At 37.2% G+C, this 26005-nt stretch overlaps 1 protein-coding gene across 5 annotated transcripts in view; it reads left to right on the forward strand.

The window, feature by feature from the left end:
- LOC122906046 (ABC-type organic anion transporter ABCA8-like) overlaps positions 1 to 26005 on the forward strand; it is a 68012-nt gene that overhangs the window by 5784 nt on the left and 36223 nt on the right. For 4 of the 5 annotated variants that reach the window (XM_044247558.1, XM_044247559.1, XM_044247556.1 and 1 more), the window contains 14 exons: positions 3937 to 4101; positions 7204 to 7307; positions 8470 to 8696; positions 10230 to 10371; positions 10697 to 10882; positions 13286 to 13433; positions 15387 to 15555; positions 17362 to 17420; positions 18356 to 18466; positions 19526 to 19701; positions 20385 to 20504; positions 20747 to 20885; positions 21685 to 21775; positions 24233 to 24372. In XM_044247558.1, coding sequence (XP_044103493.1) covers positions 3937 to 4101; positions 7204 to 7307; positions 8470 to 8696; positions 10230 to 10371; positions 10697 to 10882; positions 13286 to 13433; positions 15387 to 15555; positions 17362 to 17420; positions 18356 to 18466; positions 19526 to 19701; positions 20385 to 20504; positions 20747 to 20885; positions 21685 to 21775; positions 24233 to 24372 — 1977 coding nt within the window. The other variant, XM_044247560.1, reaches the window with a different exon arrangement.

Consider the following 26005-nt stretch of genomic DNA (forward strand, 5'->3'; position numbering starts at 1 on the left):
CTGAAGAATAATTTTCTGAAATCAGGAAAAACAGCCTGGTGAATAGACAAGAGAACTAGTATTAGAGTCCAAGAACAATTTGACTAAAAATACTTCTGTGACTGGGTCCATAGTGCATTTTTCAAGTCATCAACTTCTCTGAGCCACATTATCGCCATACTCAAAATAAGATCAATAGTACTATATTTTTTGTGAATACTTCAGTTGAGAATGAGAGAATCCCAATTCAACTTGTCTCAAAGAAAGGGGGTGCATTTTTTGTCTAACTTTAAGGAAATGAGTATGGATAGAGATGGGTCAACAATAGAGGAAGAAATATGTCTCCAATTGTCGGGTCTGTAGTATTGTGTGCTAGACTCATTTTCTTATTGACTCTCCCCAAATAGAAGTAGACTTAGTCTGCAGAATCTCCATATGTAAACCCTACCACAAACAACTCCATTGAAAAGTGTACAGACCTTTCCAAACTGTTCAAAATTTTTTCAGAAATTAGACCCATTGGAATGATGGTCTACTTTGGATGAGTATTGGTCTTGGTCCACCAAGAACAAATCTCACTGAATAGAAGAATACAGTATTATCACTGCCATTGGTTGGGTTCCTAGTCATGTTGCAGACCATATCCAAACCACATGGTATGTGAGTGGAAGAGTGTCAGTATCCCAAATGAATTTTAGAGTGTTTACTAGAAGGAGGAGTGCATGTCAGGCAAATAAAAACAATTCTTCTTTGCAAATATAAATGAATACCTCAAAGGGAAATCTATAGTGATTGGCCCATAAATGTGAGTTGAGTTATAATTTAGAAACAATTTCGAGCTTGCAGAACTTTGTGGATAGACTAGAAATCATGAAACTGTACAGTTTAAAAGGATGAATTTTATGTTATATGAATTATATGTCGATTTAAAAAAGAACATAAAAATGTGACTTGGGAGCACCTAGGTGGCTCAGTCAGTTAGTTAAGTGTCTGACTTTTGGTTTTGGCTCAGGTTATGATCTCAGGACCATGGGCTTGAGCCCTGCATTGGGCTCTGTACTAAGCATGGAGCCTGCTTTGCCCCTCCCAACACTCAATAAATACCTACCTACCTACCTACCTACCTATCTACCTACATACATACATAAAGTGACTTAGGAATTACTCAGTAACAATTTTAAACACCATAATTCCTCACCATGGGTATTACTGTAAGGGGAACTTTTAGGTCTTTCTCCGTCCAATCTCTATAAAGTCTCTCCTCTTTGTTCTCCTATGTTCATGATTCTACTACAGTTTATGTAACCATTAATTTTGTGCCTGGATCCTGACCCCCTACCTGTATTCAGTAACCAGAAGTCCACCTCTGTGTAATCTGCATTTAGTCTTCCACTATTAGGAGTCTTGATGGCCACAGTTCCCAAATTATGTTGGACTTTTCTTTCCTGTCCATGCTTCACTTCACACTGCCAGGACAGGTGGATGAATGGTTTACATCCAAAGTTACTTCCCCATCATGCCTCACTAACCACCACCCCCTTGCCTCCACCTGAGTTTTAATGCCTGCACTGTGTGTCTTTCCTACAAACACTGACTCCCCTTCTGATTCAAGATGGTATTCTGATCTGCATTGTCCACTTAAGGTCTGGTCTCCCTGTTTAGCTCAAGGTGTGTTTTCCCTCATCCTCTGGCTCACAGATGTCCTCCTGGGGCAGGGGGGCTCACAATGCCATAACTTTGTGCCTCTCAGCAATATCCTGGTTCAAGGTCCCATGCAACTGGGCTAACAAATATTCATTAAATGCCTACTGTGTACAAAGTCTTTACATTAAGTTTATCCTTACAATGAATGCATTGTTATCTTTGTTTAATAAATAATGTAATTGCAATTATGATATTCTTTAATGTTCTCATGACCTAGATTTTATAGACTTTATTCTGTAGTAATAGAATATTATTCAGTATTATATTTTCTGTACTTTGTAGTAATATTCTGTGCTACTAATATAGATATTATTGTTTATTTTATAATGGAAATTGAGTGATAAAGCCTATATGACTTACTCAAGATCACATGGATTTAAGGATGAGGTTCCAGGAAAAAAAAAATAGTTCTATCAAAATAGAACTTTTTCTCCTTTTTCCTCCACATGCGTCTTCAACACTCCCACCCCAATCCACGCCTTTCTTTGCTTTCCTTCTCATTCTTTGAAACTAAATGAGATATTTGTAATGCATTGTACACAATATCTGCTGAAAGAGGGATTATTTTAGTGATATAAGTATATTCAATGGACATATTTTTTAAATTTTTTCTTTTTTTTTTTTTAAGTGTACTTACCCTACTGCCAGGATTGCTAAAGGAAAATGAATTTTTATAATTATTTTCATCTGCTATGGACCAAAGCCTAATTGTGATTTAAACACAATCATCAACCATTCATGATCATTTTTTTGCCAACATTGTAGATTTATTGTAATATTAATTCTCCTGTGAATAGTTTAATTGGTATGGAATGATATTATATGTGATTAAAATTGGTTCAAGAACTACAAATGAAAATAAAATAAGGGGCACCTGGGTGGCTCAGTTGGTTAAAGCCTCTGCCTTCAGCTCAGGTCATGATCCCAGGGTCCTGGGATTGAGCCCTGCATCGGGCTGTCTGCTCAGTGGGGAGCCTGCTTCCTCCTCTCTCTCTCTGCCTGTCTCTCTGCCTACTTGCGATCTAAATAAATAAAAATCTTTTTAAAAAGAAAAGAAAAGAAAATAACTAATCTTCATGTAGTTCTTCTGAAGAGCTATGTCTTTTTCCAAACTTTTTTCTCCCTGACCTACTCAAAGTTGGTATTTGATTGTGTTTTATTTCTATAAAGAGATCTAGTGGAAAAAAATGTTCATCATCAGGGAGATTCAAATTAAAACCACATTGAGATACCACCTTACACCAGTTAGAATGGCCAAAAATAGCAAGACAGGAAACAACGTGTGTTGGAGAGGATGTGGAGAAAAGGGAACCCTCTTACACTGTTGGTGGGAATGCAAGTTGGTGCAGCCACTTTGGAGAACAGTGTGGAGATTCCTCAAGAAATTAAAAATAGAGCTTCCCTATGACCCTGCAATTGTACTACTGGGTATATACACCAAAGATACAGATGTAATGAAAAGAAGGGCCACCTGTATCCCAATGTTTATAGCAGCAATGGCCACAGTCGCCAAACTGTGGAAAGAACCAAGAGGCCCTTCAGTGGACGAATGGATAAGGAAAATGTGGTCCATATACACTATGGAGTATTATGCCTCCATCAGAAAGGACGAATACCCAACTTTTGTAGCAACATGAACGGGACTGGAAGAGATTATGCTGAGTGAAATAAGTCAAGCAGAGAGAGTCAATTATCATATGGCTTCACTTATTTGTGGAGCATAACAAATAAAATGGAGGACATGGGGAGATGGAGAGGAGAAGGGAGTTGGGGGAAATTGGAGGGAGAGATGAACCATGAGAGACTATGGCCTCTGAAAAACAACCTGAGGGTTTTGAAGGGACGGTGGGTGGAAGGTTGGGGGAGCCTGGTGGTGGGTACTATGGAGGGCACGCATTGTATGGAGCACTGGGTGTGGTGCAGAAACAATGAATTCTGTTATGCTGAAAAGAAATTAAAAAAAAAAAAAAAGAACTCTAGTGGGGCATCTGGGTGGCTCAGTGGGTTAAGCCTCTGCCTTCGGCTCAGGTCATGATCTCAGGGTGCTGGGATCGAGCCCTGCATTGGGCTTTCTGCTTCCTCCTCTCTCTCTACCTGCCTCTCTGCCTACTAGTGATCTTTCTCTCTGTTGGGTAGATAAATAAAATCTTTAAAAAAAAAAAAAGAACTCTAATAAAAATAATTTATCATGACATCCTGAAGTTGGTCTCCTAGTAATTTACTAACAAATATATTCCCTTCTTGTAATGACAGATGCAAAAGTTTTGGGGCTGTCTGAAGAAGAAAATCTTAAAGAATTAATGTCAGATAATCCTGATGAAGTTATACAAGTCATCTTTACTAATACATTCTCATATCATTTGAAATTCTTGCTGGGATACAGAATTCCAACAAAGAAGGAACACAGGGACCATGAAGGTAAGTTCCAGCTATGTAACTCCAATGCTCTCCACCACAATTATGGCATAAATTGTACATAAGAATGGATGTTAATACAACAGATTTAAAAATCCCTATCTGCAATGTGATGTCAACAGGATAACCGACACATTTAAGAAATGTACATTGGTATATGTGCTGCCGAAGCGAGCACTAAGAAATGTACATTGGGATTTGGTTTTATTAACATGCTGTATTAGATGGTTGTTACATATGGTTTCATAGATGGATACATACATACACACATTTCCATATATGCATGTGTACATATACATATATATTAAATGGAATATGTGGTTGTAATATATTATTGCTAAAGAAGAGTAAATTGGTTTATGGATAAAATAGAAGAAGATTCTCTTCAGATGTCTGAGTAAGCTTATTTTTGAGGACCCAAAATGAAGAGGGCACCAAATCCAGAGTGATTGATTATTATTATTAATGTTGTATGATTTTTTCCAATCTCACTAACCAAGAGATTTGGGTTTTAGCTACATAAGAACAGGTGAGAAGATCTTGGGTTTATATGAGATGAAAATTTCTGATTAATTCGGAACTTGCAGAGACTATATACTCAGGGAATGCATAGACAAGAAAAAATGCCAAGATGGTTTTTAAAAAGAATGAAATTATAACTAATTAAGACAATATGCTATTACCATAGTAAAACACAGATAGAGCAATGAAATAGGAAAAAACCTAGAAAGCTCTCACACAAATTTGAAAGTTAACATATGACTGAGGAGATACTGTGACTGGTGCTGGGAAAATCATCTGTCCATATAGAAGAAAGTGAAATTATCTCATACTAAACAACCAATTCCAGGTACAGAACTCAGTAGGGGGAAAATCCTGTAGAAAAATCCTTTCTAGAAGTCAATATAGGAGAATATGTTTGTAACTATGGGATAGAATAGAATTCTTAAACAACAAAAAATAAGGAAACTCTAAAAGAAAAGTTTGTTAAATCTAACTAGATCAAAATTAAGGAATTGTCTTTATCAAAAGACATCAGAGAGATAATGAAAAGTTAAGGCAAAACTTGTGATGGAATATTTATATAAGCAAAACTAACAAAAGGTCAATACCAGAATATATAAATAAGAAAAAATAAAATAAATAAGAGAAAAAAGCATAGAAATAGGAGAAAAGTGAAAGATATAAATAGGAGCCTCATAGAAGGAGAAACACAGACCAAGAATAAACAGTTGGACCTGCATTAGTAATCAAGGAAGTGCATTTTAAAACCACATGTGATATCATTTTATATATGGCCAAAAACAGTAAATAGAACAATACAAAGTATTGACAAGGATACATAGCAAAGAAAACCCAATATGGAGAAATTTTATTTTTAAGTTGAAGATATCATAATCTGTAACCCAGCATCATGGAAATTTTATTAGTGAAAGTCTCATGCCTGTGTTAAAAATTTGCTGCCTATTCTCCTCTCCTTCTGAGGACAGGGAATAATTGCTCTGAAGCTATAATTAGATACCTAGATTCAAGGCGTTGAAAAGCAGATGTGAGTTCTCTATACCCTTTCCTCACCTACTTCTGCAAGCCAGATGGAAACTATCACCTTGGGACCCTTAGATGTGAAACAGAGGACCTCACTCCCCTCCTTGCAAAGACCTTTGCTGACTCTGTAGCGTGAGTGAGAAGTAAACTATTGCTGCAATAAGACATTAATATCTGGAAGATCGCTTGTTACTAGGCATATTATTGTCTATCGACTGATACACCCATATTCATGAGAAAACATATATAAGGACTTTCATAGCAGTGGCTTTTTTTTTAACAGCAAAAAGAAAAAAGAAATTAAACAAATTATTATCAGTGTGAGTACAGATAAATATATTGAATTGTATTCCTGCAATGTGGTTCTACACAATCATAAAAAGAAGAAAAAATAGGGCCATTTATATAAATTTCAAAATCATACTATAGAACAAATGAAGCAAAATGGAGAATGATGACTGTAATAAGATAGATGATAAAAAGTTTAACAATTTAAAATTACATGTGTGGTTTGGGGATACATTATAGAAGCTTAATGGCATATATAAACACAAAGTTCAGGAAAGCAGTTAGCCTCTTAGGAGCTTGCTGCTAGGAAAAACAGTAAGATCATAGACAATATACAGAGGATTCCAATTGGATTTGTAATGATTTCTTCATTTATAAAATTTGGCCATGGGTACATATGTGTTGATTATATCTTTGTTTGTAGGCCTGAATGATTTCCAATGATTTTTAAATATTTAAAATGTTAATGAAACATGCATTTAATTCCAATACTCAATTTTAATTTTTCACATTAAATATCACCATCTCTTTAATGCAATTTAATATTCACTAGACTGGTAGACTTTTTTCTTATTTTCGGTAAGATGTTTTTTCCTTCAAAAAATGTTCTGATTGGGCGCCTGGGTGGCTCAGTGGGTTAAGCCGCTGCCTTCGGCTCAGGTCATGATCTCAGGGTCCTGGGATCGAGTCCCGCATCGGGCTCTCTGCTCTGCAGGGAGCCTGCTTCCTCCTCTCTCTCTCTCTCTGCCTGCCTCTCTGCCTACTTGTAATCTCTCTCTGTCAAATAAATAAATAAAATCTTTAAAAAAAAAATGTTCTGATTGACATGATTTAAACATAGTAAGTTATCTCCTCTGAACTCCCAGCTGTTCATTATTGCCTGTGTTGTATGTAATGTTAGGCAAAATTCTAGTTCTCAATCCATATGCTTCTCAATCCATATGACACCTACTAATCTTTGAAAAATATAAAAAGATTATTTTGACAATACAAAATCATAGAAGAGAAGAACTCTACAAAATTTTTGATGGATGAAGAATCAGGGAAGGTAGTGTGAGAGAGCATAGTATATTCTAATTTAATGCAGAACATCCTCTATATGTGCTCTGTCTGCCGTACTTTGAGAATCATTACTCCGGTTTATGCTTTCATAGGACTTCAGTCAAAATAACAACATTTATAATGTGCAACCATCATAAAGTCCGCTGTTTCCTATAATAAGGACTGAAATAATCCATAATGATATCTATGGGTTTATTTTTTCTCTTAAAGCTCATTGTTCTGAAACGAATGAAAATGTTAGCTGCGAAGTTTCAGAATACTGGACGAGAGGTTTTGTGGCTCTTCAAGCTGCTATCAATGCAGCTATCATAGAAGTGAGTACAAATGTTCCGTGCTAACTGATGTTGCATCCAGATTAATGCTATTAGAGGCCTCAAAATGTTCATGAAATTAAATATAAATGGTAGGTTTGTTCTTTTACTTAATCACTGGTTTCTTTAGAACAAAGTTTATTTAAGTTTTTATATGTCATGGGGGCTACAGACATAAATAAAAGAAAAGTTTTCTCTCCCAAGAATTTAGCCTTGTCAGGATGCCAGGCATATAGTAGGAACATTTTAGAGCCAAAATGTCTATCAACTGATGAATGTTTAAGGAAGTTGTGATATTTATATATAGATATAGATATATAGAGAGACATAGATATAGATATAGATATATAATGGACTATTACTCAGCCATCAAAAAGAATGAAACCTTGTCATTTGGAATGACCTAGATGGAGCGAAAATGTATTATGTTAAGCAAAATAAGTCAGCCAGAGAAAAACAAATAACATACGATTTCATTCATATGTGGAATTTAAGAAACAAAATGGATGAACGTAAGGGATGAAAAAAAAGAGGAAGGCAAACCATAAGAGACTCAACTATAGAGAACAAACTAAGGGTTGCTGGAGGAGAGGTAGGGGAGGGATAAATGGGTGTTGGGGATTAAGGAGGACACTTGTTGTGATGAGCATTGGCGTTGTATGTAAGTGATGAATCACTAAATTCTACTCCTGAAACCACATTACACCACATGTTAACTAACTAGAATTTAAATAAAAACTTTAAAAAAAAGTTATTGGAAAGGGAAAAGTAGAGTAGCAGGGGCGTATAAAGTGTCTGTAAGTAAACAGGCTTAACTTCTCAGCCTAAAATGCCATGGGAGAATTCCTAATTTACATCACTTAAATTTAAATTTAAATTTAAATGAGGCTTGAGGTAAGAGTTGCCAAGTATATAAGGTCATTAATGTATGTCAGGCACATTAGAAGGCAGGTTTAGGCAGGGAGGTGATAAAATTTTGAGAACTGTGAGAAGCTCAGAATGCCTGGAGTCAGTGGTCCAGTGGTGGAACACAGAAGTGAAAATTTAGACGAGCATCAGATCCAGACTTAACAGTTTTGTGTTCAGAGGAAAACAGACGGCTGAAAGAAAACAGAGCATGCCATCCATGAATATACAAATTTTGTTTATTAATGTATTTCCTCAGACTGCAACAAACCATTCAGTGATGGAGGAATTGATGTCCGTTACTGGAAAAAATATGAAGATACATCCCTTCGTCAGTCAGGGGGGCATTGAAGCTGATTTCTTCATTTTCTTCTGCATTATTTCCTTTTCCTCATTCACTTATTATGCATCTCTTAATGTTACAAGAGAGAGGAAAAAGATGAAGGGCTTGATGAGGATGATGGGTCTTCGGGATTCTGCCTTCTGGTGAGTAAAGCATAGCACAAATAAATAAATGTAGGGATTTAGGAATAGTGGGCCTCTTCAGAGCATCAGTATTCAAACCTAATCATTTTCTAACTCTTCCCTATGACTGAGACAAATTGTCATTGATGTAACACTTGCCAAGTTAAGGCTGTGAGTTAGTGTGCTTCTCAGACTGAAGAAAGAATAGCACGTTTGGGTTTGGTTAGTGGTTGTGAGGTAGGGATAATGAGGGTTGGCCATTGAGTCTACTGGTAAGAGTGTGGTAGAAATGGTAGATTTGGGTGTCAAAGCTGATTGGAAATAGAATTCAAGCCAGCATTAGACTGAAAGGAGAAAAGAAAGGTCAAAGACAAGGAGCTCTTTTGAAACTAAAGGTTTGAAGGGACTAGCTGGCAGAACAGGCTTGTGAATAGGGGCTGGGTAATTTGAATTTAAAATGCCAGAAGCTGTGTAATTCCAAGCATGGACAAGGTCCTGTGTGAGAGAGAACTTGAGAATGACTTAAAAACATGGAGGTGGTGTTCGTAGTGAAAAGGAAGTAAAATAACACAGAGGCTAGAAAGCCACATGGAATATGCAAATGGCAGTAAATTTGCAGTCTGGAAGAAAATGGTGTAAGTCAATATTGAACTGCTTATTGAATTAATATTGGAGGGATATATGGCAGAGCCGTGAACTCTAACAGCTCTAGAGCCAGAATGCCTGCACTTAAAATCATAGGTACTTCAAATCTTTGTTCAGTAGGTTCTTTGTCTAGAAAATGAAGAAAATAATGATGCTTCTGCATAAAGTCTTTGTGAAAACAGAATGATTTCATATTTGCTAAGTTCATGAAAACACTTTCCAGTGCAGAGTAATTGCCGTACATGTAGGCTGTTGTTTTGCTGGTGTTTTGTTTTCATTATTTCATTATACCCTTTAAAGAATGTTCATCAACATGATAAGAGAATTAAACAAAGGAGGGTGAACTATCCTATATCTCTGAGGAAATCCATGAAGCTCCTCACCCCTAGAGAGGCCCCAAAGAGGAGAAAAGACCTGACTGAGATTCACTGAGTCATGATGTACTTGGACTATGTCCCACTTGGACATAACTTTATTGAGCCAATACTGTGGTATTATTCCCAGTGTCAAGAACAATTTAAAAAAAAAAAAAAAGATGAGGCATTACAGAGTTAGCTCAAGGTCACAGAGTATGAATGCAGCAGAAAAACATGTTTGAACCAAAATCAAATAGATTAGAAGACTGTTTTCTCCCTTTCCTCACAGTGATGTGTGTGTGTGTGTGTGTGTGTGTGTGCGTGTGTGTACATGTATGTGTGTGTATTTTTCTGTAATTAATTTTAGGACAAAAAATATCCCTAATTTCTAAGGAGTTTTTCCCACAACAATTACCTTATATTTACATATCCTGAAACTCAGTAAGTATCTGCTAAAAGAATGAATGCATCAATGAATACTGTTAGAATCCATTCTAGATCCTCCTTTCAGTGGAACATGAAATTCTAAAATAACATCTTGTTTCTGTCCTAGGCTCTCCTGGGGTCTGCTCTATGGTGTTTTCATCTTCATTATGGCACTTTCCTTGGCACTCATTATAAAATCTGTCCAGTTTATCATTCTGACTGGCTTCACGGCAATCTTTACCCTCTTCTTCCTCTATGGATTGTCTTTGGTGAGTTGGTGAATTAAGTTGTTTTCCATCCAACTCTTACCCTAAGGATCAAGCGTTGGTTTCTAAGCAGGTAATTATTCCCCATCTCCCTTTTCTTCACTATCCACTGTTTGCCTGAGAACATCCATGTATTTGATTTGTAGTGTGTTTTTTTTTAAGATTTGTAATGTTTTGTAATGCCAACTTCTAGTGCAATTTATAGAGCACAGTTTTGTATTATAGACAAAAAATGTAACTCTAATTTTGTATATACAATTCCTTATTGTGTTATGCTAAATATAATCCTTAGGGAACTATAATCCAACTGGATCTTCTCTCATTTTAGATAGCATTGACTTTTCTAATGAGCGTCTTGGTAAAGAAATCTTTTCTCACTGGTCTGGTCGTGTTCCTTCTCACGGTCATTTGGGGAAGTTTGGGATTTACAGCATTGTACAGACAGCTTCCTACGTCCTTGGAGTGGATTTTAAGCTTTCTTAGCCCCTTTGCCTTCACGCTTGGAATGGCTCAGGTGAGAAACAGCCCAACTGTTTGATGGCATTTCAGAAACATTTTTCCTGTCTGGAATCCTGTTGTTTATAGTCTTTTCTATGATTAGCGTTGTCAGATTCAAAGCCTCAGTGCAGACTACTGTTACATTGTAAAGATGAACTTTTTAAAAAGATTTTATTTACTTGCTTTGGGCGCCTGGGTGGCTCAGCGGTTTGGGCCTCTGCTTTCAGCTTGGGTCATGATCTCAGGGTCCTGAGATCAAGCCCTGCATCGGGCTCTCTGCTCAGCACGGAGCCTGCTTCCCACCCCCTACCCCCGCCTGCCTCTCTGCCTACTTGTGATCTCTCTCTCTGTCAAATAAATAAATAAAATATTTTTTTAAAAAGATTTTATTTATTAAGAGAGAAAGAGAGAGCAAGAGAGGGAAGATGGTCAGAGGGAGAAGCAGACTCCCTGCTAAGCAGGGAGCCCAATGTTGGACTTGATCCTGGGACTCTAGGATCATGACCTGAGCCGAAGGCAGTCACTTAACCAGCTGAGCCCCCCAGGTGCCCCAAAGATAAACTTAAAAAAAAATTATTTATTTATTTGAGAGAGAGCGAGTAAGGGAGAGGGACAGAAGGATAGGGAGAAAGAATTCCAAGTGGGCTCTGTGCTAAGTGCAGAGTTCAATGTGGGGCTTAATCCCAGGACCCTGAGATCATGACCTGAGCCAAAACCCAAGAGTCAGTGGCTTAACCAACAGAGCCACCCAGATGATTCTCAAAGATGAACTTTTAAAAGCCTTGGGCATACTGAACTCAGCAAAATAAGCCATTTGGTGAGTGAAAAAAAAAAAATAGAAGGTCAGCATATCATTCTTCAGAGATGATCTAAAGCATTTTCTTTGGCTACTGATTAAATACGGATTTGATATTGCAGATTGAATTCTAATTATTCTAGCTCTTATTTTGACTTTATAACTGAACAACAAGTGAATGTATAGACCACTGTATAAAAGAAAAGAAAATCAAAGCTTAAAACCATAGGTGTGCCTGAGTGGCTCAGTGGGTTAAAGCCTCTGCCTTCAGCTCGGGTCCTGATCCCAAGGTCCTGGGATTGAGCCCTGCATCTGGCTCTCTGCACAGCAGGGAGCCTGCTTCCCACTCTCTCTCTGCCTGCTGCTCTGCCTACTTGTGATCTCTCTCTCTCTCTCTGTTAAATAAATAAATTTATTTTAAATCCTTAAAAATAAAATTTAAAACCATAATAATTGATGAGCAAATTATATTTCTGCTCATCGAATGTCATTTCTGTTTATCTCATTCTCACACTGAACTCACTTTGCTGTCCCTCCAATTAAATGGCAATGTTGGTCCTTGCATACATATCTGTTATTTGGTTCTTAGTGAAAGGATTATTCATTATAAAAGGCCCATTAACTTGAGCATTATACCCCACTTTTCCCATAGGTTTTCCTTAAACACACCAGTTTTGTTTTGTTTTTCTAAGAGCATGAGTTCTTTCTCATGAAGCCATTTTCAAGGAGGACCACACCTTTGTCCTGTCCTGTATCTTATTTGGTAAAAATTTATCTAAGGTTAAGCTCAAATGTAATCTCCTATACTTCCCTGCCTCCTCCTATTAGGAGTTCAGTGAACACTTAGGTGGTCAGGCCAGGGTCCCCAACAAGAAAACAGAAAGCCAGGACAGCTAAGATGAAACCACACTAGCATCCTGTTTTATGGACTGCAGAAGACCCCAATGGCATCCCGTCTGGCAGCCTCTGCAGAAGTGACTTTTGCAACATCCTGAAACAAAACAATTAACCATAAAATGTGGGGTCACTACCGCAAGTTGAGGCAATTCATGTCCAAATGTCAGCCCAAAAGACCATGAACATGTGGTTAACACAATAGGTAGACAGGTACATGATCAAAGCCCTCACTGGCACAACTTAGAGACCAATGAACAGGGACCCACACTCAGGATGCTCAAGATACATCTGCGAAAACCTCAGAAAAACCCTAGACTTGAACACAAAAATGGCAACTCTCTCAGGCCCCTTCCCTCTCCGGGAACATTGTACGCTCACTCAATAAACTTTGCCTTGCTGCCCACCACTTTTCATCTGGTCTACCTCTTTATTCTGTGAAGTGGCGTGACCAAGAACCGTGGGCATGAAGGCAACAAAAATCCTGTAATAGTCCTAATGCTCCAGTTTCATTTGGAACATAATTTAACCACAGCAATTACTTAATTTCATTATAGTTGGGTTACACACCTTCCACAAGATTTGAGAATTGTAAAGAAGGCAGTTTCACTCAACTTTGTGTTCCTCATAGGAGGCAAAAAGTAGCTCTTACATGTTTATGCTAAACCCAATTGTTAACCATTTATCACAAACCTGATATCCTTTCATTAATAACTTCTTAATTTTCAGCTTCTGCGCTTCGACTATGATTTGAATTCTAACACATTTCCTAATCCATCGGACTATTCAAATCTGATAATAGCAACAAATTTCATGTTGGCTTTTGATCTTCTCTTCTATATGGCACTGACGATTTATTTCGAGAAAATTTTGCCAAGTAAGTACAGTTATGATTAAAACTGATTATCATTTCCTAAAGACACATCTAACACATGTGTTATTTATATTTTGAAAATTCCTTTGTGCATCAAAGGCAATGAACAAGGTCATTGCCAATGGCCACATTAGTTCTTTATTTCTTGTTACTTGACTGCTCAGAACTACAGCTTGAATTTTGTTTTTTGGGTCACTGATCTTTGAACTTCACTGTGTTCTAAATGCAGTTTGTTTCTTTTTTAAAGTGATGCTTAGAAAGCTATTTCCTAAATGCAACTTCCTTGGTACTCAGTCATGGAAATTTACGGTTGCTTTTGCCTATTTTGCTCAGTGGTTCCATCAACCCTGAGATTATGATTCATTTTGTCAGTGGTGGGATGAGGGTATGTACATTTTTAAAAGTCTCCCAGAGTTCCACACTAGGAAAGTCAATAGGTCATATATTTTTACTTCTATAATAGATTTCAGGTGTTTTCACCGCACACACAGAAAAATGATAACCATGTGAGGTGATGATACATTAATTAGCTGGATGGTGGTAATATTTCACAGCAAATGCCTGTATTAGACCATCACATTATACAACTTCCATATATACAGTTTTGATTTGTTAGTCATACTTCAATCAAGCTGTAAAAATTATGGAAATTACTAATGAAATAAACACATTGAGCATTTTTCTTTATAAGTCAACGACTCAACACTTGGTCAAAAGATCAGACGAGAAAGAGTGAGGGCAAAGGTGCCGAGAAATGTCTAGAAACAGTGAATCGATCATGTTGTTGTTTTCAGATAATCCCTTAAGAACAGTCACTGTCTCTGCCTTTCCGAAAAGTCCAGAATAATAGATGTCAGGATCTACAATTTTGGCTAGAACATTTGTGATATATTTGGAATTATTTGTACCATCCATTCATTAAGCCTGACTTCTAACAAGGTGATGTTCAAAATTCTGTGAAAGATAAGCAGTATGAATGAAGAAAGGAAGATTAACTGACTAAAATAACAGAACCATGCAATGGTGAATCTGGTGGTAGAAAGGACCCAGTCAAGCTCTATGGTTTCATTCACTAGATTTCCTCATGAAGGGAAAGAGATTAAGTCCTAACTAATAACATACCAATTGGCAGGTGTTTAGAGAGTGTTTGATCAATACTGCATGAAGGAATGACTAAACATGGGAAAAGTACACATAAGTTTGAAACGCATCATTATTACACTGGAGGTCGTTGCAGAATATTAGCGAAATGTAATTTTTTTTTTTGGCGTCATAATGTCTCTCCACTTGTGGGGAAATAGAAATGCCAATTAAATGCAAATACATTGTGGATTAATTTCCAGAAAGGGGGTCATGTAGAGTAAATTTGCTTCAGGGGGAAGTTATTATTTGGGGATGGGATAAAACATAAATACAAAGGAGCTTTTGAAAAACATTCCTCTCTGTTAAATTTCGATAAATTATTTTACCCCTTTCTCTCCTTTCTTACAGTGTATCCCTCATTTTCATTACATCCTGTTCTGTTTCCTCTTGGGATATTTGTATCCAATGTCACCACTGGATACAAATTCTTGACTTCTCAATTTGTTCTCCCTTTGCGGGTGACATGACAGCTGGACTCCTAGATAGCATTTGGCATGTGTGGCAAGTGTTGCATTTATATTCCAATAGTTGGCTTTCTCGGGGTCAAGGAAAGTCTTAACATTTAAAATCCCTCTTGGATATTTTAAAATTCCAGTTGCCTTTCTTCCTGTAGGCACAATTGTTATAACAGAGACATCTTAGTGATTTTTTTTTTCCTTATGCAGACTACACTTATCAAGGAAAACGTGTGCATTTCCTGTGTTGATGATGCATTCGGGTGTCTGGGCAAAGGGGTGACTTTGCTCTCTTTATTAGGGTGACTCTTTCTTTTAAACTGGTGATTGACCCAGTATTTGTCTCCTGTTCATGTAGATGAATATGGACATGGGTATCCCCCCTTCTTTTTCCTGAAGTCTTCCTTTTGGTCACGGCAGCAAAAAGCTGATCGTGTGGTTCTTGAAGGTGAAATTGACTCTGATCCTTCATCTAATGACTCCTTTGAACCAGTGTCTCCAGAATTCCATGGAAAAGAAGCTATCAGGTATGCAGATGGAGAGCAGACCAAAGACTGAGAAGCTAACAACCCCTGAGGCCAGCACAGTTCTCTTTTGTGCCCTAAGGACAGCTTCCACCTAACCCCCTCCACACTACCTTCATCAATTCCCACATCATGTTTAGAGAAAAATTCCTTTAACCTGTTTTATCTCATATCATTGATATTTACATTAAATGCAAACTTAGATTTCACCAAACAAAGATAATCCAAAGAAAATGTTGCCTGGATTCTCAATCTTTTATCTGCTGTCTCTCTTCTCCATCCTTGGCTTCTCTCATTTCTTTACCTGGTCTCATTTATTCACACTTTGCCTCTCCTCCTTTATCATACTCCCTACTTTTTTCTTGCAGTTTTTTTCTCTTTCTTCTATTGATTGCCAAGAGTAGGAGAGAGGAAGGGAGAAAGGATCTGGAGACAGACACAAAGGGAATTAAGGAAGATGTGCCTTAGAGTGTCATGCACATCCTGGTTCCCAGATGTACATTTCGTTGGAGGCAGGCAACTTTTCTTTCCAGATAAGAAAATAGGAAGAAAGTCCTCAAGATCCTAGGCTTTTCACATCTTCTTTGCCCATCAATGACTCCCCAACTGTCAGCCCGCTGCGAATGGTCTCAGGTTACCCTACCCTACAAAGCTTCTAAAGCCTGTGTCAGTTTTTATTTCAGCCTGTTCCATATTTTATTTTAACCTGTTCCTCCATCCTTACATTTGTCCTGTGACCTAAGCTAGGTTTAACTTTCAGTGTAACAGTGGAGAGAAAGCAAAGAAATGGCTTTATTTAGTGTTTCTGTCTTTCTTTTGTATTTCTTCTATCTCTTTAGCATCTCACCCAACCATAAGTGCTATGGAGTGATAGTAAATGGGATTAAAATAGAGTAAAGAATCTAATCAAATAATCCGATATGAATGGAGCCTGAATCCTTTGATGAATAGTAGACGATAATATAAGAAACATAAATTTGATTTAGTTTATGGATTACATATCTACCTGATAGAATAAAACCAATTAAGTGCCTAGGATTCCAGATCTACAATAGCACCAGGCGTATGTTAATTCTGTTCCTTTCTGTTATCATAATCAACTTAATCTAACTGGTACCATTTTATGTCTATTGAATATTTATCATGTACCAAGCACTATGCATGGAAGATAAAAGATTTCACTTGTCCTTCAACACAACCCTAAAATACCCCAAAGTTTCAGGTTCAAAAGCTGAAACTTACCTGGGATATGTACATTGATTAAAGTAATAGCTACTAAATGGTATAGATAGTATAAGCTCAATTAGGTAAGATGGAAAACCCATGCTGTCACTGTTACCATCTTTGCCTCTCTTCCTTACTCCAGCCTTGTACCCTTTAACCTACTTCTGGAGACCTTGACTCAAGATAACCCAAGATACCTCCAACCTGACACAGTAGTTCATGATGAACCTTTCAGTTTCAGATGCTATGTTACCTGTTGGTCTAGCTTCCTTGGCTTTGCAATTTAGAGAAGATCCTTGTCCTCAATACTAATGCCAGGCTATACCCTAATCTTTGGAATCAGAAGATCTGGTGATGGGATCTAAGCATAGGTTAATTTACAAAACTCCTCAGGTGATGTTAGTGTGCAACCAGGACTGGGAAGTAATATTCTAGCTGATTCTCTCACACAACCATGGCTTCGTGAGAGTGAAATCCCAGATCTTCCTATGCCCTGAGGATAAGATTTATTCAATCCTGTCAACCAAACCTAGAATTACAAACTGAATAAAACTTTCATACCTTGAATTATCTTTTTTTTTTCAGAATCAGAAATGTTACAAAAGAATATAAAGGAAAGCCTGATAAAATAGAAGCTTTGAAAGGTAAGGGGGGAAAAAGAAGATTTAGTTATTATATTGATACTGATTTGTGATTTTAATTCTATATATTTTTTTAAGATTTTTTTTTTTTTTGACAGAGAGAGATCACAAGTAGGCAGAGAGGCATGTAGAAAGAGAAGCAGGTTCCTGCTGAGCAGAGAGCCCAATGTGGGGCTCGATCCCAGGACCCTGGGACCATGACCTGAGCTGAAAGCAGAGGCTTTAACCCATTGAGCCACCCAGGCACCCCTAATTCTATATTTTTTGCTCTTGGTGAGCAGCTACTGGTGGCATTTCAGATTTGAAATGAGTTATTTGAGCCACATGGTAAAATTTCCCTTCTAACACATGTTTTGATGGAATTAAAGTTAGGAAAAAATGATTATGTTTTAGATTTTGATGTACTTGAAAGATGTGTAATAGTGAGGTAGTCTTGGGATTTTGGGGGGTGGGGTGGTTTCTACAAATTCAAATTTTTCTTCTGTCATTTCAAAGCTGTTGTAGATATTGTATATTTTTCTTTTGTGCAAAAAGAGAAATTTATTTCAAAGGATTTTTTTGTTTTTTTGTTTGTTTAGTTTGTTTTGTTTGTTACCATTAATCTGTTATTTAGTCCATAAATAGTAACATCCATCCTACCATATTCCAGGCAATGTCAATAAACCTGGGAGTATTAGATATGTAACCTGCTGAGAAACCACATAATTTCAAAATTTCAAAACAGGATAGACATATGAACTGATAAAAGCACATTTTATTTTGAATTTAACAACCCATTGTATTCATATTTAGAGAACAAGGCCATTCAATGATATAAAAAGGCAGTCCATTAGCTCCATAATACAGTTTTATTTGTGATTTTGTTTTTCTTCCTGTCTCCCTACTATTTTCCCTTCCTTTCTCTCTCCCACCTTTTTCCCCTCTCTTTTTCTTCCTAGATTTGGTATTTGACATATATGAAGGTCAAATCACTGCAATACTTGGTCACAGTGGAGCTGGAAAATCAACACTGTTAAATATTCTTAGTGGGCTATCTGTTCCCACCAAAGGTAAGACTTTATTTTCCCAAAATCAGGTCAACATATAAATCTGATGTTAATATAAAGTCCTTCTGATTATCAATTACAAACACAGATAACAATGGAAAAGTGGAAGTTAACTTATAATATTCATCGATAGAGGTATGTGATATTTAATTGGTATATATGAAATTTGAGTTGTTTATGAGAACCATTGTCATGGTCATTAGTTACTATTTGACATTTGAACTTCTACCTGTTAGCTTTTGCTGCATAACAAGCATCCTCCAAATTAACTAGCTTAATATAAAAAAATGTTTTATTGTTTCTCATGATTCTGTGAGTTGACTGGCAGTGTTTCTCTCTGGACTTCATTGGCTGGTGCTGAATGTTTCGGTGTGTCCTCACTCACGTATACAGGGCTTCAGTTAGGACTGCTGCTCCTCTCTGCTTACATGGACTTTCATCTTCTGAGAATCTGGTTGGGATTCTTCACCCAGGGGTCCATGATCCCAGAAGAAAAGAGAAGGCTCATCTCAGCGCAGAGGCAGTTTCATAGCCTCTGCTTGCGTCCCATTTGCTATGATTCTGTTTGTTACATAACCAAACCTAGGAAGGGATAGATAAATGGATGACACCTTGATGGGAAAATCTGAAGATGGGACTTTTTTTTTTCTTTCCAGTATACCACACAACTATAAGAGAAGCTCATAATGACTGAATTATAAAAACCTTGAAGAGAAAATCATGTGTCTAAAATGTAATTAATAAATTACAGTTTGTGTAATTTCTTATAGTGATTCTCTAACTAGAAAGATCTTTTTGTAAGTGTTTATTTCAATTCTTGTTAGTTAGCATACAGTGCAGTATTAGGTTCAGGTGCATACTATAGTGACTCAACACTTCATACAACACCCAGTGCTCATCACAGGAACACTCCTTAAGCCCTGTCACCTATTTCCCCCATCCTCCCAGACTCCTCCCCTCTGTTAACCATCACTGTATTCTTAGTATTCTTTTAAGTTAAGTCTGTCTAGAAAATCTTAATTCAAGCATTACCCTAATACTAGCTTTTAACTTTTGTTATAGGTTCAGTCACCATTTATAATAATAAGCTTTCAGAAATGAGTGACCTAGAGAATATCATCAAGCTTACTGGAATTTGTCCACAGTCCAATGTTCAGTTTGACTTCCTCACTGTGAAAGAAAATCTCAGACTCTTTGCTAAAATAAAAGGCATTCAGTCACATGAAGTCGACAAAGAGGTACTAAATAGTTAGAACTAATGTACTGGTTCAAATGAGATTGTTGACTCTACTTGCATGGAATTCTTTAAGCTTTCATTAAATTATATTTGTGCAGATCATGTCTAAATGTTGGACCAAAAAAAAAAGTTTAACTTAGATAACAGCTAACATTTATGTATGATTTATAATGTGTCAAGCATTATCCTTAATTTCAAATATAATGATTGACTTACTCCTTATAGCAACTTTATGAAATAGGTACTATTATCATCCCCATTTTATACATGTGAAAGCTGAAGTTCAAAAGCAACTTACTTGCTAGATTACACAGCTAGTTAACGTGGTGTGGTTTCCAAATCCAGCCAGGTTTTTAATCATTACACTTCATAGCCTTATATTTCCAAATTTAAGAGGAAAAGGAAGGGGTGGCGGGGGGAGGGAGAAGGAAAGGGAAAAGAAAGGGAAAGGAAAGGGTGCTTGGGTGGCTTAGTCAGTTAAGCCTCTGCCTTTGGCTCAGGGTCCTGGCTACGCATCGGGCTCCCTTCTTGGTAGAGAGCATGACTGTCCTGCTCTTGCTGCTGTGTGCTCTTTCTCTCTCTCTCTCTGTGTGTGTCTCTGTCAGATAAGTAAATAAAATCTTTAAAAAAAAAAGAAAAGAAAAGAAATCTTGGTTTGTGACATAAATGTTGTCATTTGGCTAGATACAAAGAGTCTTGCTGGAATTGGAGATGAAAAATATTCAAGACGTCCTGGCTCAAAACTTAAGTGGTGGGCAGAAAAGAAAACTCAGCTTTGCAACTGCCACTTTAGGAGATCCTCAGGTAAGTCAGACTAAATTTAGAGATGAAAGCAAATTTTTAAAAATGAAACTTCTAGTAGTAGTTCAAATCTTTTATTTGCAAAGGACATCTGTGATGAAATAGTTGTGATAGAACATTAAATATAATAACCAGGTCCTAACTATAATATCCTTTTAAATATATAAGCAATACAGTTTCTGCATGTTTTCTGGAAGAACTGTACTTTCCTGGAAATGCCCTTTATATACATCCATCCTTGGTAGGTTTTCCTGTTGGATGAACCAACTGCTGGATTGGATCCCTTTTCAAGGCACAATGTTTGGAATCTCCTGAAGGAGCGGAAAGCAGACCGTGTGATTCTCTTCAGTACCCAGTTCATGGACGAGGCTGACATCCTGGCTGGTAACTGTTGACTCCCCTCAAGTGTCCTGATGAGGTCTCTAGGAGACTGGATTGGTATTCTCAGCAATTGTATTTAATAATGTGGTCATCTAGGGGCGCCTGGGTGGCTCAGTGGGTTAAAACCTCTGCCTTTGGCTCAGGTCATGATCCCTGGGTCCTGGGATCAAGCCTGGGATGGAGCGCTGCATCAGGCTCTCTGCTCAGCAGGGAGCCTGCTTCCCTCTCTGTCTCTGCCTCCCTCTCTGCCTATTTATGATCTCTCAAATAAAATAATAATAATAATAATGATGATGATGTGGTCATCTAACCTTACCTGGCAATCTGGATCACTGGCAATGACAAGAACTGGGACCAAAGAGTCACTCCCAACCCTTTCCATGTGTCTCCCCAAATTTCGTATCTTTTGATTACACCAGGACATGATCTGCCAGGAAAGTCAATTCTTGTGAAGTGAGAATCTATATTCTACTACATTAATCCCCTTACACAAAATTAAGGTGAATCAACTTGAAATATTCAAATGATCTTGGTGTTTGGTCAATTAAAATAAATAATATAATGGTAGTCTGTATTAGAAGACATATGTGCATAACCTCCCCAGCTGGATGGATGACAAAACAATAGCCTGAAATACACAAATAAGATTAAAGGGTACCTGTTCCAATGAGTCTTTATTAAGCGCTGGATTTAAAGATGCAGAAGCTCCTGAATTCCAGCTGGATCATGATTACCTGTCTTTTTCTTGGGAAAGAATGGACAACTTCCTAACAAACTTTCTTCTTTGCTTCTTCCATTTCAGATAGGAAAGTGTTTCTCTCCAAAGGGAAGCTGAAGTGTGCAGGTTCTTCTCTGTTCCTCAAGAAGAAATGGGGCATTGGATATCACTTAAGGTCGGACCATGTCAAGAGGCTGGGAAAATGATTAATGAGCTAGAGGAGACACAATGCTTGACCCAGTACATGAGAGCACACAAGAAACTGTTGATTTGTTGCACAGAGATGTTTACATATCCATATGTGGAGATACTTATGCACATATATGGAATTGCTGTGTGTATATGAGAGACTGATGGGCAGATGTTAGAGATTGAAAAGATAAGAGAACTTGGGGTGCCCGCCTAGGTGGCTCAGGTGGTTAAGGTCCATCTCTTGATTACCACTCAGGTCATGATCTCAGGGTTGTGAGAGCATGGATCCTCCTTAAGATTCTCCCTCCCTTTCCCTCTGCCCCTCCAGCCACCCTCCACTCCCCAAACACATGTGTGTGCACTCTTTCCTCTCTCTCTCTCTCTCTCAAAAAAAAAAAAAAAAAGGGAAATAAAAGAAAATAGAAGATAACAACAAAAAAATTTGAGATAAATGTGGTAGAAAACATATCTACAACACATTGTTTGTTAAGGAAGGTTTGTATTTTGGAACTTTCACAACTGACACATTGTTTCATACACCTCTACCCTCTCTCCCCCATCTGTTAACATCATTTTTTAAGTAGGTTCCCTCCTTCTCCTTCTCCTCCCAGCTAATGGGAGATTTGTCTTCTCTCCTGAGACTCCAGTTCTTTGCTCTCCCTTCCTGCTAGTTAATCCATCAATGCTCTGGACTCCGTTTTCTTCACAGCTACTCCTCTTCAGATAGTCCCTATTGCTGTTAGTGACAGCAGGATTTCTTTAGTCACTGAGCTCAAATTTTCAGTTATTCTTTATTCTCTTGTAGTCACCATTTCAAGGAAGTTGAAAAAATTTTTTTTTAATTTGAGAGAGAGAGACAGAGAGAGGGCATGAGTCAGCACATTAGCATGGCAACAAGATGTGTCCTCAAAATAAAAAACGCTCCTTAGGCTCTCTGCCCAATTCACAATCTCTTCATGGGCTCCTGGACAATACTTCGTGTAATTGCCTTCTTTCTTCTTCTAAATCAGGGTCAGCCAACTATGATCCATGGACAAAATCCAGCCCACTTCCTGTTGCTGTAAATAATGTTTGATTGGAACACAGCCATACCCATGTATTTAGATGTTGCTTGCAACAGCAGTGTTGTGTAAAGCCAGTAGATCTCTACTGAAAAATAAAACAATAAAAAATAAAAAAATATATTTATGACATAGTCATTTTCAGAAAAAGTTGGCTGACCTCCATTTCCAAGCCATACACTCTTCGAGAGAGGATGCGTGAACTGCTCATGCAGTTAAAGGGGGCAGCAACCTCGTGGAGAACAACTATTCTTTTTTTGGTTTTTGCTTTATTCCCTCAGTGGGTTTCACAGCTTCTAAAAATAGCATGTATGCTCAGATATTCTTAATACTTGCATAAATAGCATAATTTCAATATGAGCAATTGATCAAATAAAATAGGCATTTTTAAAGGACTTGCTAAGTGCAAACATCACTATTATTCAGTTCTTAGGACAACCTTAGCTGTTAATTTTTGCTAATGAGCAAATTACCCAGATAAGTTAAGTAACACATTTCAAATTGTAAAACCAAAGTTAGAAGCCAAGCCACTACTAATATATTGTCCATTGCATACTTTATAAACTTGATTAATACATTTTTATTTGTTCTCCTATACTGGGGAGTTATCCACGGTATTTTTAAGTGGATAGACTGGTTTTCTGTGTATTTTTTCTTAGTCATAGTTCTGAGGTTAGCATACAAAAGAAGCAAAATTAGTGGTCTCAACAACCTATACTCACATTTATCCACAATTAATTTCTATCTATAACCCATTTCCTTCACAGCACTTACCATTATTGTTAATCATTTCTTTATGTTTGTTTATTTTTTTTCTCCCTGTCTCCCCACTGGACAGTGAACTACATAAGAACAGGGCAGTGTTCTCTTATTCACCATTGTACCCTCATCCTAGCGTTTAGGGATATTTTTATCACAGACTAATAACTTAATAAATCTGTATGAAAAAGTAAATTGAATAACTGAAACTGTTTTATGTCTTTGCCTGTCAAAAATCCCTTCTTCTTGACCAATACAATAATCTTATTAAGCCAACTTGAGCTCCTTTGAAAAATTCCATTTTATATAGTGCTGTTTGTGTCCTTGATATCTGTACTCTGACACTATTCACCTTTTAAGGACTTGAGTGGTTATCAATCTTGTCTGGACATTAGAACCTGAATGCCTAACCAATAGTTCTGATTAGCTCCCTCTGTTTTCTCCCATTACATTTATATGATCTGATTTTTTTATCCCCTCTTTTCATGTTTAAGTGGCTTAACTCTTGCATTAGATTTTAATTGATTTTTTTTTGATCTGCCAGAAGCTAGTAATTTTTGTCATGCCACTGGAGACTATGTCAAATAACATAGATTCTTTTTTTTTTTTTCAAATACCAGTTTGCAGTTGAATGAAATGCATGTTCAGGAGAATATAACATCACTTATTAAGCAACACATCCCTGATGCCAAATTATCAGCAGAAAGTGAAGGAAAACTTGTCTACACGTTCCCCTTAGAAAGAACAAATAGATTTCCAGGTAATGTACAAGAACACCACGAAATGAGATACATAAATAATATTCATAGAAATAATGATAATTCTTATATATTGAGAGCTCACAATGTGTTCAGCTATTTGAAACATGATGCAAAGAATAATACAGTAAGTGAATGATTTTATCTACCGTGGGAAATATTATATTCTAATAGTTGCATTACAATGTCTGGGTATTTTAGGGAGCTTTTTAAGTCTTTCATTCCCTTTGTAGTACATAGCAAAATATTCTAGTGTTCATATATGTGAATAAATACAAATGGTTGAAAACCTTTAGTTTAACCATTACAAACCATCACATTACAAATGTGATTCTTCTCTTCATAAGACTATTGTGATGACGTTGGGGTTTTTAGGCCAATGCATAAAAGATTTTTTTATGACCTTTGTGTGTGTGTGTGTGTGTGTGTGTGAGCTATTTTGAATTCTTTGTCAGGCAGATTGTGTCGCTTCATTTTATGAGGGTTTGCTTCTGCAAGTTTACCTTGTTTCCTTCTTGGGAACATCTTTCACTTTTTCATTTTCCTTGACACTCTGTTGATGCCTAGGCACTAGATAAAGCAGACACCTCTTGCAGTCTTTAGAGACTGGCTTTCTGCAGGAGAAGACTTTAGCGATCAGACTTGTCAGAGATTCTGAGCACCCCCATCAACTCTTTTGAAGCAGGAAGCTGTGCTTTTGGTCAGGCCCTCTGTGAAGAGTCAAGGGAGTGAGTTATAGCATTATGTAAACTAGAGTAATCAGGATAATGTGCTATTGGCAGAATGATCAACACAAAGATAGAACAGACCTGAGAACCCAGAAATAAACCTACACAGATATGCCTCACTGATTTTTGACAAAGGAAGAAAAGCAATTCAATAGATGAAGGATGACCTTTCCAACAAATGGAATAAGTAGATCCACAGGCATAAAGGTAAGCCTTTATCTAAATCTCCCACCTCATATAGAAATTAACATAATATAAATCATGGACTTACATATAAAATGCAAAACCATAATTTTTTTTTAAATGAATAAGAGAAAATCTGCAGGTTCTACTACTAGGCAGAGTTTTTAGACTGGACACCAAATTCACAGTTTATGAAAGGAAAAAAATATTTAAGTTTTCCTCCATCAAAATTTAAAAATTGCTTTGTGAAAGATCCTGCTAAGGAGATGATAGAATGAGCTATAGACTGGGAGAAAGTATTCACAAAGTATGTATCTCACAGAAGACTGGTATCTGAACACATAGAGAACTCTGAAAACTCAACTGTAAAAAACAGACAACCCAACTGGAAAATGAGCAAAAGATAAGAACAGACAGTTCACTGAAGATGTGCAGGTGGCAGACACACATGAAAAGGTGTCCAGTATCATATGTCAGCAGGGAACTGCAAATTAAAACCATTATGAGATTGCATTACATACTTAGCAGAATGGCTAAAAACTTTTTTTTTTACACAGTGATCATATCCAATGCTGGCTAAGATGTGGACAAAATGGATCACTCCTACCTTGATGATGGCAGTGGAAAATGGCACAGCTACCCTGGGAAAAGTTTGCCATTCTTTTGAAACACTAAACCCTCAACTCCCAAACAGCCAAATCATTTCACTACTGGATATTTATCC

This window comes from Neovison vison, chromosome 5, assembly GCF_020171115.1.
Source record: "Neovison vison isolate M4711 chromosome 5, ASM_NN_V1, whole genome shotgun sequence".
In the NCBI taxonomy this organism is placed as follows: domain Eukaryota; kingdom Metazoa; phylum Chordata; class Mammalia; order Carnivora; family Mustelidae; genus Neogale; species Neogale vison.